The following is a 12,641-nucleotide window of genomic DNA, read 5'->3' as shown; positions in this document are numbered from 1 at the left end:
TGATCATGTAACTTTGAGGACCTGACTCAGATTTTGTCCTGTTTGTGGGCTGGATGATATTTGCACTTCACAGGCATATTCTAAGAACTGACTAACACCTATAATTGGGTTTAGGGATGAAAAATACAAGAGCTACGGGTCCTTTGGCAGAAACCAGCAAAACTCAACTTTGCTTAATTTCCAAGGTCAAAAATAAAAAAAAAGAAGGATTCAAGTAAAATTTTCAAAAGTAGACTATTTAAACTCTGCAGAAGTAAAATCTCAACCCAGCTAGAGTCGGTGGCAAAATTCCCATTGGCTTGACCGAGGCCAAAATCAGATCAAACTCCCATGTTTAAAAGTGAAACAGAGAGATACTTGTACAACTAGAACAAATACGCTTGCAAATTTATTGCCCCTCCCAAATTATCTGCTGAGACATAATTTCTCTACCAGTTGTTAAATTTACCGCTATGTAAAAAGGTACACTGCATGTAAAACCTGAGGCTACGTAACCCGGTACTTGTGCGCTCCAAGCGAAACAGAGAACACCCTTCCCTTCACCTTTCAGTGTTTATTACATTGCCGAGCTAATGATGGCTAATTTCATAGAAAATAATAATAATTGCCCCCAACATCAAGCTACAGTATTATTTTTTCCTCTTGCCCTCTTCTATTTCTCAAGATACTGGAAAGAAATGTTAAGATAATATAGCATGCAAATTAAATTCTACAAAAGCCCAGCCAAAAGGCTGCTTTAAAAAGCAGCGGTATGCAAAGGCGAGGACAGCTCTGTCCTCTCAGCCTCCCCCAGTCTCACCCCGAAAATCTAAACCAAACCCAAACTCTTTTTTTGGCCGTGACTTAAAGGGAAGATTTATCTTCTGTTTTGTCAACCGAAAACAAAACTTTCCGTCCTAGTAATTTCATTATTTCTTCTCTACAAACACACGCAGGTTAACTATCACACAACAGATCTCATTTGAGCACATAAAAAAAGTGAAGTGATGGGTTTCAATTGCAAGATACTGACTTGGACGTCCTAAATCTGTTTTCGGTCCAACTTTCAGCTCAATGCAACACACAACATTTACGTCTTTAAAAAAAATTGTATTTTTAGTATTGCCAAAACACACATGCACTTTTACTTTCTTGGGAGAAAATGTGTCTCTTGATTTGTTTCCAATCTGTGTACTCTTGCCAGCAACTAAAATGCCTGAAGAACCAAAATGAATAATCGTTAAGAGCATCAGCAATTAAAGCTGCACATTTTAATCAATACGTCTATTAATACAAAGATATATTTATCTTGGCCAGGAAAAATGTGCTCATTTTCCAAATCGTAAGCATACCTGGCCTGTTAAAATTATTTGTTTCACAGACTCAAGGAAATCCAATGTCTATGGCAAATATATTATCAAACATGCTTTAGTCTTTTTTCACTTCCAGTAATTTTTGTGGGGCTGATATTTTTTTATATTCTTTTCCCAACTGCTGGTTACTAAATCCATTCCTTAACTTTCAATTTTCTTTTGTTTGTGTCATCAGGCTGTGAAACCGGAGGTCACTGCCAAATATAAAGCACGGCAGTGTGAGGTAGGCTCAAAATGTGAGTCATTGTGTATTTGGAGATTTATTTTTTTTTTTCGACTATCAGCAGAGCACATCTCCACTCCCATGTCCAAGTTCTGACACACTAAACATCTCAAAATTTGCTAAAAGTGGGTCTCCAGGTAGAGTTATCAAGGTCAAGAGACCCCAAAAGGCATCGCTGGAGCCCTCTGTCATGTAAACGCTACTGAAGGCAGCATGTCCCACTGCGGCCACGGGATGCCGGGATATATTTAAGTACCGTGGCTATTTATCAGTGAATAAAGAAGGAATATAGGAAATCACCCACGAGGCAATAACAGATTAGCTACACAGTGTACATGAGATTAATTTTCCGCATCTGTTTGTGGCAGTGGGGTTTACATGACAAAGCCTGCCAGCCTGCATTAAAGTGCTGAGCCCGAGATGGAGGGAGCTCCTCCAGCCCTGCGTGGGACCACACTATCCTCCCCTCCCTGGGCGGGCAGGGCCACGGAGCATCTTATTAGGTGAACCAGCACCCTGGGTGAACGGCATCCCTTTCCCCCCGTTTCATGCAAGCACTGCACTTGTGCTAGGGAGCGTTTCGCCAGTGCCCCTCGCCAAGCACGGCGGAGGTAAGCGATGCCTACGGCATTCTCGTTATGCACAAAGTCTGTTTGCTGGGAAAAAAAATAGGTAACCGCTAACCACTGTGGCTATCCAATGAGACATCTATATTTATAAACTAAGTGCGAAGATGACTCGGTTCATTATTTAAGCAAACTTCTCAAAAACGGGCGCATTTCCACCACCCTCGACATTTCTTCTACGTACTGTCAGCAACGGATATTGCCCGTCAGTGCGGCGCCATCCACTTCAGGGGGTGTGGGTGCTCGCGTGGGTGCGCTTTTACTCAAAAATTCTAGCCCCAGCGCCACTGTTTCCTTTCAGCAACAGAGTTTCATTGCGGGGATGCACTCGGGGTCTGGTACGTTCAAGAGGACCTCCAGTATGTTTAAGACTGCAAAAGCATCACAAGTGAGGAGGAAAGGAGAAGAAGAAAAAAAAAAAAAAAAAAAAAAAAAAAAAAGACTGGGCAGTCATTTGAATCACTGAGTGACAGGCTGGGCCAGCTCGCTGTATACATTAATAAATTAGAATTTTAATTGTGTCTCTGCCTGCAGGAGCTGCTCCAGTACTTTAATACGTACCAACAATTGGCTATGTTATGGAATCCGCGATGTGGCCTTCACTGTTGACCTCTGCAACACAATTCCCAGTCTGACTACGGAAACTGTTTGGTTTGATCCTTTCAACTTATTTGAATCCTGACAAATAAGCTCACAGCTGAAAGGTCAACACAGTCATATTTCATCCTCTGGAGCTATTCTTAAGACATCTGCACAACAAAGCACTTCTTTTAGTACCTGACACTGGACCTAGCCAGCACAATCTCTCATTAAAAATGTCCCCAGTGGAAGAGTCTATTAAAAGGCATATGGATCAGCTATGGATTTACCAAATAAAATATTTTTGAAAGCATTAATGTAACGCTTTGGATTATGGCGCTCTACGCTGCCAATAAAATGTATATTTGCCCAATGACAAAATGCTTCATACTTTCCAAAAGAATAATAGCTCGGCTATAAAGTGCAAGGTGTTGTCCAGCAGCCTGAGCGCAGGGGTGGGAGCCAGGAACTCATGAATCTTAATCCTACCTCTAAACCCAATTCCCTCTGTGATCCTAAGCAAGTCACTTAACCTGCTTCCCCCAGTTTCCCAGTCCAGAACTGGGATAATGCTACTTACTTATCAGACTTTCCTTCTGCGGATGTTTTGGAGATTAGTATTCGCAAAATGCTTTGAAGATGAAATCACTACACGAAAGCTAGGAGTTGTCCACGCTGGGCCAAGGGCTGCAGTTAATAGCTATTCCTTGCTCAGGCAAAACTCCCCTTGAAGCCCCCGTCAGCTGCATTTGGGTAAGAACTGCAGGATCGGGTCCTCTCACTTTACTGTCAAGGCCTTTAGTGATGTTGGCTTTACCTTCCATATTCTACTACATATTTAAAGAGTCTAGGATCTGTATTTTTGGAGGAAAATAATCTGAAGCACATATAAAAGGCAAGAGAAGCAGCAATGCTGTCAGGGAACTCACGGTGATAGTATATCAAACTAAAAAAAAAAAAATTAGAAAGAGCAAAACAGACATGAGTTTGACAACGTGCTATGACAACAAGCAGGAAAAAAAAAAAAAAAAAAAAAAACCCGGAAAGAATTTGGGGCTACAGAGGCTGAAGCATCAGATACAGAAGAGCGAGATAAGATAAATGTCCCAGCTACAGGGCTTTGTGTGACTGCAGCTGAACTGCTGTATTCAGTAACTTATTATCAAAAATACAGTGACACGCTGCAATTGCAAAGAGAGCAATAATAAAAGCAATAACCAGCTGCAAACCAGCAAAGTGGTCAAGGGTCTAGAAGTGCCAGTTTATGAAATACATAAAGAACTAGATACATATAATTTGCCAAAACTGGCAAGTGTATGTTAGTATCTCAGACGTTTGAGGAGTGTGAACACGAGGCAAGGCAAGGGACTGACTCAGTATTTATACAAGCAGTATTACTTGGAGCAAGAGGATGGAATTAAAGTGGAAAGTTCCTGAGCGTGTGCTTTGTTATGGAAAACCGTCTGAAGGAAAATAATAGCGGTCCCACCACCACTTGGAATTTCTAACACTAGAATAGCAGGGGGAAAAAAAAAAAAAAAGAGGAAAATGTGATACATGACCTAATAGGTCTTGTCTTTAACTCCCATGATTTATCCCACAAGACTAGCAGAATGTACTCCAAAGCCGCATATGTGTGCGTACATCTTCCGTTTGGGAATGCTGTATTGGTTTTAGCTTTCTGAATTCATAACAGCACAAAGCCCGATAATATTTAGATTTTATTTCTGAAGATGTCCATAAATCAGCAGACAATAAAAGGGGAAAAAACACACCGATGATATGATATCCTAGTATTTCCTAATATCCTTGACACAGCAAATCAACGGTTTGAGTGAACACAGACTACAAACGGAACAGCAATCAAACAGAAATGTTAATGCAAATCTCCTATGCACACTGACACGGTAACAAAAGCTATTCCGTTTTGTCATGATCCAACCCTACCAGACGCTAATAAAAGTACATTCTCACGATTTGTAAATACGCCCTGGGTGGGATTTTCAAGAGCACCTAGCACCGGTCCTCACGCCACAGCCGCTCTGTGGCTTCACCAGGAGGAAGCTCCTGAAGGCCCCATCTCAGTGTTCACCAGTAAGACGCGTTTATTCTGCTTTTACAGCCCCAGCCCCTCACGGAGGCACGCAGGCTCCTTACCTGAAGGGCTGGCTGTTTGTCATTCCTCTTCGGAGACTTTAATCCACTAACTTGTTGCTGCTGCTGCTGCTGCTGCTGTTGCTGCTGCTGCTGCTGTTGCAGTAGAAGCTGCCGTGCCACCTGGAGAGCCTGCGAGGAGAGAGGTTTGAAAATTGAGTTTACAGCAGGTTGTGGGGAGCTACAGGCACGGCACAGGGTCACGGCACCCCTTGGTCACAGGGCACCCCTCTACTCCCGAAGCACCTCCACCGAGGAAAGCAGCGGCTTCCACGAAAAAACCAACTCCGCACTTGCACGCAACGGGATGATATCCCACCACAGGACTTCCCATTTTGGCTATGGAGAAAAACAGCAGCAGCTGATGTTCAGCTCCTGTGGGGAACCTCGAGGAACTTCAGGGATCCCGGTGGTGAGCACCATACGGTTATTTTTATCCCCCGCCGGGAGCAGCTCATGCCCTTCTTTGCTACCGTCAGGCTCATGTGCTAATGGCTTTCATGCTCCTCTGCTCCAGTGGGTCAGGTCTGGTTTACAGAAGAGGGCAGTCGTATATCACTGTCTGCTCTCCTGAGCACCAGAGAAAGTCAGGGAAGTTTCTGGAAGGCTACGGCGTGAGGAAGAGGAGAGCCGGCAGCAGGCAGAGCCATGGCGAGTCCCCCGAGGTACCATGCTAAAGGCTGAGGAAGCTGCAAGGAGCTGCAGTGAATGCAACGAAAAGCAGGGGCTGCATCTTGCACCCCCAAAATCACTAAGGGCTTGTGACGGACCAGCAGTGGGGACTTGGAGGGGAAGGGGCGGAGCAGCAAAGGGACATCGGGACTTCAGGGGGTGGGGGAGCAAGGGATGTGATCCCAAAAGCATGCGCAGAGCATCACATGGTGGGGGATTATTGCAAAATTTCATGCAAAGTAAGGGAAAAGTGTCCCTGGGCACTGGAGCCAGCCCCTCTGCGAGGCCCCATTTCTCCCATCAGGTGGAGAAAAGAAAGCAAGAGGAGCTGAAACATGGGAGAAAACAGGACAAGGAGCAAGTCCCTGCCCCAGGTCCCTCCCGGCCCTCCAGCCAGGGGACCACAAGGACAATCCCTGCAAGACAGGCTGTGGCACAGCTGAGGCTCCGCTGGCGAGACCCGAGCCCGCTGCTCCCGGCGGATTCACCAGCGCCGGACTCGGGCTTTCTTGGTCTCCTTGGAGACGTTCAGTACATGTGTAGGTGGAAAAGTAGGAAGGCTGAAGACTTCATTAATGTAAAACAAAAAAAATAGTCCCTTTGCAAGATGCCTACACGGAAAGAGGGAAAAAGCTTTCCCCGCTCCTACTGTGTATGCTCTCCGAGTGATTTAATTAATACCTATTTAATTAAGGAGTCAGATACGCTTCGGGTTTCACTTGCTTCTCCAAGTTGCAAAGTGTTTCATCTCAGCACAGAACCACCAGGAAAGGTTTGACACCAAGGTCTGCAAACTCGGATCCGCCACCCCCCAGTGCAACCGTGTTATTTTACAGCCTAGACCCATCTTTTTACTCTCAAAGGGACGCTCAGCAGCCCAGGGGGGCTGAAGAACCACCGCTGCTGGCCAGCACACCAGGGCAAGCGGGGAGGAGAGACCTTACCGCGCTCTGGCAACGAGCCCTCCTTTCAAATTTAATAACAAGTCTCCACCAGATCAGAAAAACTCTTTAAAGGTGGATGCGATTTCCAACAGAGCTTGGTGCGATGAAGGTAAAATGAGGTTTTGCACTTCAAGCTGGTCGGAGCTCAGCGCGCCCACAGTGTCTCTAAAACAGCCCGTGTCCCCACGAGGGGTGCGAGGAGCTGCCGGGCAGGGACATGCTACTGGGGCGGGGATGCATCTGTGCTCCCCCACGCACAGCCACCCCACCGTCGGTACAGCGTCAAGAACCAGAAGACCCTACAGCCTACCAATTAATACAACGCAACAAAGGAAACCTTTATGCAGAAAGTGCTAAGTATGGTTAAAAAAAATGTTATTTTTATTGAATTAGCTTATTTAGCTGTTAAAGCATCTTCAAGGGTGGGCAGAGGCAGCAGAAATAAAACCTACAAGACTTAAGGGGATGGGCAACAAATACTCACCTACTTAACAGGGGTGTTGTATGGCTTATTTAATTAATGAATACTTGTAAAGCACTCTGAGTTGCTCAGACAAGAAGCGCTATACAGTACAAGCGCAACATATTATTATATATTATTAAGACTGGCTCTGCAGAAGAATAATTCCAGGTAAATGTGCAATCAAATGATCATTTTAGTTCCCAGTAATTAGATTCAATAGGCCAAAAAAACCACAGAAGCCTTTCTTTAATCATACACTAAACAATCAGAACATCCCTAACCTTTCAAGCTACAGCCTTTTTGAATAAAACATCATCAACTTATAGATATTATTCCAAAAAGAACCAGTCACCATATGTGTTGTCTCTTTGAAATACAGTTGCTATAGCAGACCCTGCATGCATTTCATGTGATATGATCATATTCTATCCGTTCTGGCAGCTGAGAGGTTGCACAACTAAAATTGGCTGCCAGAAATTTTTGAAGATTCCCAGAACAAGTAGCCATGCAAGAAATGCCTGCTTCGTACTCGAGCTGGCCACGAAGCTCTGTGCAGCTTGGCAAGGTGGCCGCTGCCACCACGAGCCCTGAGCACGGTTGACCCCACGCAGATGAAAGTCTCTGCCCTTGGGGCCAGGCTCGCAATGGTGAGGCTCTGATGGAGCAAAGCCAGAGCTCTGTCCCTGCTCCAGTCCCCCCTGCCCAGCACCCACATCCCCGCACACCCAACCTTGTGCAGGCTCTCCACTCGGGGTGACACCTGCACCACCCTGCTCCATGCCCGGCTGGCACTTGTGCTGGTGCTGAGTCCCGGTGAGACCCACGATGGTGAGAGGGAGGGACCAGCATGGAGGGTTGAGCGGGTGGGGGGCGAAGGAAAGGATTAAAAAGAATGAGGGTAATGAATGAGTTGGCTGGAGGAAGCATCACGGATACAAGGAGCCAGGATGGACAGGAACAGCAAAGGGAGAAACACAGAGGGGCAGGTGCGGGTGAGATGACGGCAAGCTGACAGCTCAGGGGATTGCAGCTTGAAATGGCATTTCCCATCCCTCTTCTCTCAAGATTTTGCTCTTTCGCTTATAAATAACTGACAGCAATAAAAGCTAAGCATCAGATGAGCTTGGGTTTAAGATGTGGAAGGTTGTTTATAGCTCAGATCTGGTTCTTACTGAACATCTGCATCAAGTAGCTACTGCGTCCTTGGTGGTACAGTGAACCCAGGGACCCCAAGTCCCTCTGCCTTTCTACATTTCTCTGCTCAGCCTTTCCTCCCTCCCACCGCACAACGAGCTCTACCCCTACCATTTCAAAGTCTCACCGCACTCCTTACACACAACGGGGATGTGTAGAAGAAAGATGGCTAGCTCAGTCCGGGAAGCACCAGCCCTCTTTCCTCTTATATGCTAAGTATTTCAAGCCCATCTGGAGCGCCTTCATGAAATTAATTTGCTGATGTTGAAGCTCGGTGGGCACCTGCCCTCATTATGCTGGCGCAGCCCATTTAATCCAAGCCGACAAGCGCCATACCTCTACCCTCTCCTCTGGTTCCACGCAGCAACCGCTCCTCCGTGGAGCCCACCACGGGATGCCGGCGTGGGAGCCCTGCTGAGGCTGCCGATGCTGCACAGCACTCAAGCGGGGATAGACAAGGAAATTAATCTGAGAGTGAAGTCAGTCCCACAACCTTCATCAGCGCGGAGATTCTCAAGCAGGCCTGTACATTAATAAAGCTTCCTGTGGGAGTAGATGTTGCCTTTGATTTGCATGTGAATTCAATGCTAGTGAGAAGTGCCAGACTGTCAGACATGGAGACCAAAGTCTCTTATCTTTCCAAAAGCTTCTGTAGCAGTTTCCCCACATTTCCTTAATCATCTGCCTTGTCCTCAACTTACTGAACAGGCAGTAGAGAGTAAAGCTGGACTCGGTTCAACTCCTGCTGCTGCCAAGTCCTGAAACAAGGGTGCCAGGACTGTTTACTGCTAGCCAACAGCTCTGCTACCGTGGCCCTCTCCTCACGAGCGGGTGCTCTGACATCTCCAAGCTCTTTTCACACATTCCTCCCCACTGCCATAGTTACATTCTAAATCTCCACCACGTGCTTGTACTTCTGCAAGTGAACAATTGCCGGGGGCCGCGGTAAACCAGCTCACGTTTGTACATCCAGGCAGCTGAGTGCTCCTTCACGGGATCACAGGTGGAGACATCAAGAGCCCCCAAAACCACAGAGATCTGGTCCCGTGATTACCAGCAGCCATGTTACGTGCCACCTATCTGCGCTGCTCGAAGAGGCTGCAAGCCTGGACACGGCTGCTTGGGACAACCAGACCCAGATGCCAATCCTGGCCTCCAGCAGCTCATCACACAGCACTGGCAATCGTCCTCCTCTGCACCGGAATACAAACAGGAAACCTCCCCACTTACCGAAGGAAGAGAAAGGCAGGCGTCCCCTAGCAAGCGCATCTCTGAGTGCCATGGCTTTTGGCCGCTATCAACAGGGATTTGAAAGGACGACATCAGTAAAAGGCTCACTACCAACCGAATCATCTTGATTCTGCTCGGTGCTACGCCTGAATACAAGATACAGTAAATGAACTCCCGAGCTATTTTCTTATCCATTAGGAAATCACCCAGAGATAAGGCGATTTTCTGGTGTAAAACAGAGACCAGTAAAAAGGCAACTGAAACGCTGTACTTCAGGCACTGCACAAACTTGGGATATTTGGGAGCCAACATTGGGTGACACCTAACTCAGGGAAAATTTTAACAGTACATTCACTGTGAGATGAATCAAGCTTATTTCATTCAAAGATGCCACAGAGTAAGTGGGAAGCCCCACCGAAAATCCCTCTCCTGTGTTTAGGGAAGTGGCATCCATTTAATGTTTCCCAACTATTTAAGCACCAGCGGGGGTGGTGAGGGGGGGAAGTATGCATTTGAGATGACCAAGACAATTTTATTGCAAGATAGACAGAACATGACTTGTTTGCCCAGCTGTTGTTTGCCCAGAACATCCGGCACTGTTATCACCCGAGTTACTGTTGTAATTCGACATTTTCACGCAAGCGGCTCAATCTTTCGGTTTCACCATCCTCTTTGGGCAAGTTCTGCTCGAAGGGTAAAAATGTAGCCCTGCCTCTGGCTTCATGCGGCTGGAAACTCCTGATTTGGGAAGGGGGCTGGGAAAGGGAAATACACTGGAAAAAGAGGGTAGAACTTTAGAAATAGAAATGCTGCTTAAATGCCATGTACTTGCTTACAGTGTTAGTGCATAAGGAAAACAGTAACAGGATCCAGTCCTATGGAGCCTCTTGCTAACTTGTTCCACCGCTGCAGCCAGTACAACAAGGCAGCAACTCTCCAACTGTTTTTCCATCAGCCTATTTCTACTGAAGAAAAAAAGCCCGGGCTCCTCCTTTCCCATCTGCTCCAACCAATATTAATATCAATCAGCTATTAATGAAATATGAAGACCTACAGCTATAATGGGCCTGACTCTAATGCCAGGAGAAGCTCGTGTCCGCACCTGAGGCTTATCAGGCATGGAAAGACTGATCCAGGGAACTGCGGAACGTATGGAAAGGTATGTACATTGCAGGGTGGGAAGATGAGCAACAGACACAAGGATGCAAAAGAAGCTGGCGTCCTGTCTGACTGCCAATTCCCAGGGCAGTTGTGCAGTAATCGGCTGCCTCCGAAACGGAGAAGCGTGCACAATGCAGTTGCAGGAAGGGCACAAAACAAAATCCCATGTGTTTTTACAGATTCCTAAGGATTTTGGGCCTTTCCAGGTGGACAAAGCTGCCCATCAGGAAAGCAACTTGAGAAAGGAGGAAGGAAGTGTTCCCAGAAATCAGAGATGGTCCCGCAGCCATCTGAAGTGTCCAAGCAGTAAATCTGGAAAGTCACTCTCCAGCCAACATCATCATCTGTCCGTTATTTCAGTTATGGTCGTTAAAAAGCAAAACACAACACAACAAGCAGAGAGACAGAAAATATTTTAAGGGCAAAATCTACCCTTGGAGAAAAACACAATGCAATCCCAGTCCCAGACTCCAGAAGCGAGACCTTCCGTATTGACCTCCGAGCAATTACAGAGCTGGATCCTTACACAGCTAAGATTGCTGCTAAGCTTTCCCCACTGTGTTTTAGACGAAGCATGGCTTTGCAGCATCAGGCATGCAGTCCTCCCACCATCTATTTTCCCCGCGTGTCGCAGAGGCTTTAGGCACTGAGGGACCGCCCGGTCGGCAGCTAAAGGGGCCTCTCCCAGTGGAAGCATGGCCCACCTCTCATCTCAGAAGGGTTTCTTGCTTCCATCTAGTCTCGCAGGGCAAGTACCTTTGTTTCTCCGGGGTGGGACGAGGGGGGATTTAGACTCAGCCAGCAATCTCTCTTCTTTCTCAGCTCCCATCTGTCCTCACACCCCGCTCTACTCCACAGCTGCTCCCAGCAGAGCGGCAAGATGCAGCTCACAAGCCCGGATGCACCCGAGCTTCAGAGCTGCTTCATGTCTCTCCCACTCCTGCCTCCTCTATCTCCTCTCCTGCGACACCCTCTTCTCCTGGAGCAGCAGATGTAGAGGAGCGGTGGTAGGAGGCAGACACATTGGAGGGGAGCCCTGCTGCAGCTCTCCTCCGACAGGCTGAGGAGCCGCACAACGTGTGGAAACCGGCGAGGAGTGGAGCAGTATGCAAAAAGGAAAAAAAAAATATAGTGCAAAGCGACAGCAGTGGGTAGTGCTGTTCCTCTGGGAGGAACAGAACAGGGGGAGGTGAGAAGAACCAACTAGAGAGAATAGGAAAGGAACCAAAATGAAGAGGAGGAATAAAATGTAGAAGATGCAAAAAGAAGAAGCAGATGTTCTTGCAGCACTTATTCCCTCTGACATTTGTACCCAAGCTCTTTCATCTTCCTCTAGAACTGGGAAACGAGCTGCTCCATGTTCCCTCCCCATTCCCACCATCCTGACCCTCGGCACCACACATCAGAACGAGCCCAGGCCAAGAGTTCTGACACCGCTCCTGGCATCCTGGCGGAGAAGCCTGGCGATAATTACAGGCAGACACAGGGCTCTGCTATGGGACACAGCTAGGATCCAAGGTAACCTGGTGAAGCAGCCCTGCTGCCCAGCACCCTCGCCAGCCCTGCATCCAAATCACCCGCATCCCCATCTCATCCTCTATTTCCTTGTTTCAGTAAATGATCCTCCTCCGTCTACCCTGAACCCAACTCCACTCCACAGGTGCAGCAGAGGGATGCTGTGAGCCCGGGGAGATGCTGCCGGCTGCCTGTGCCCAGCGCCTCGCTCCGCTGCAGCTCCTCTGCAAGGCTGGCTCCATCCAAGGGGCTACCAGCCAGCTTGTCAGAGAGGAGAGCTTCAACAACAGTCTTTTACTGGAATAAAATGATCAGCTGGCCCTGAAGGCTTTGCTTAGATGCAGCAGACTGACCTAGCCAAGTGACTAACAGGTGATTCCCGTGCTGAAAAAAGAGAAGGGACCTGGAGGTCCACATGTGCAAACCCCGGCTCACATCCTGTCCCTGATGTGGCAGGGGCAGGCTTGGAGCAAGGGAGCTGGCAACGTGCCTCATGCTGAAGCATCTCCTAGAATAGTTCAGTCATAA

At 47.4% G+C, this 12,641-nt stretch overlaps 1 protein-coding gene across 19 annotated transcripts in view; it reads right to left on the bottom strand.

The window, feature by feature from the left end:
* The window catches only part of FOXP1 (forkhead box P1), a 390,881-nt gene that overhangs the window by 109,335 nt on the left and 268,905 nt on the right, over positions 1–12,641 (bottom strand). For 17 of the 19 annotated variants that reach the window (XM_075095656.1, XM_075095655.1, XM_075095666.1 and 14 more), the window contains one exon: positions 4,938–5,066. The exons of the other annotated variants lie outside the window; for them this stretch is intronic. In XM_075095656.1, the coding sequence (XP_074951757.1) occupies positions 4,938–5,066 (129 nt within the window). The remainder of the gene's footprint in view (positions 1–4,937; positions 5,067–12,641) is intronic. 19 annotated transcript variants of the gene reach the window in all.

The sequence above is a fragment of the Phalacrocorax aristotelis genome, chromosome 6 (assembly GCF_949628215.1).
Source record: "Phalacrocorax aristotelis chromosome 6, bGulAri2.1, whole genome shotgun sequence".
Taxonomy (NCBI): domain Eukaryota; kingdom Metazoa; phylum Chordata; class Aves; order Suliformes; family Phalacrocoracidae; genus Phalacrocorax; species Phalacrocorax aristotelis.
This window is presented reverse-complemented; position numbering and strand designations above follow the sequence as displayed.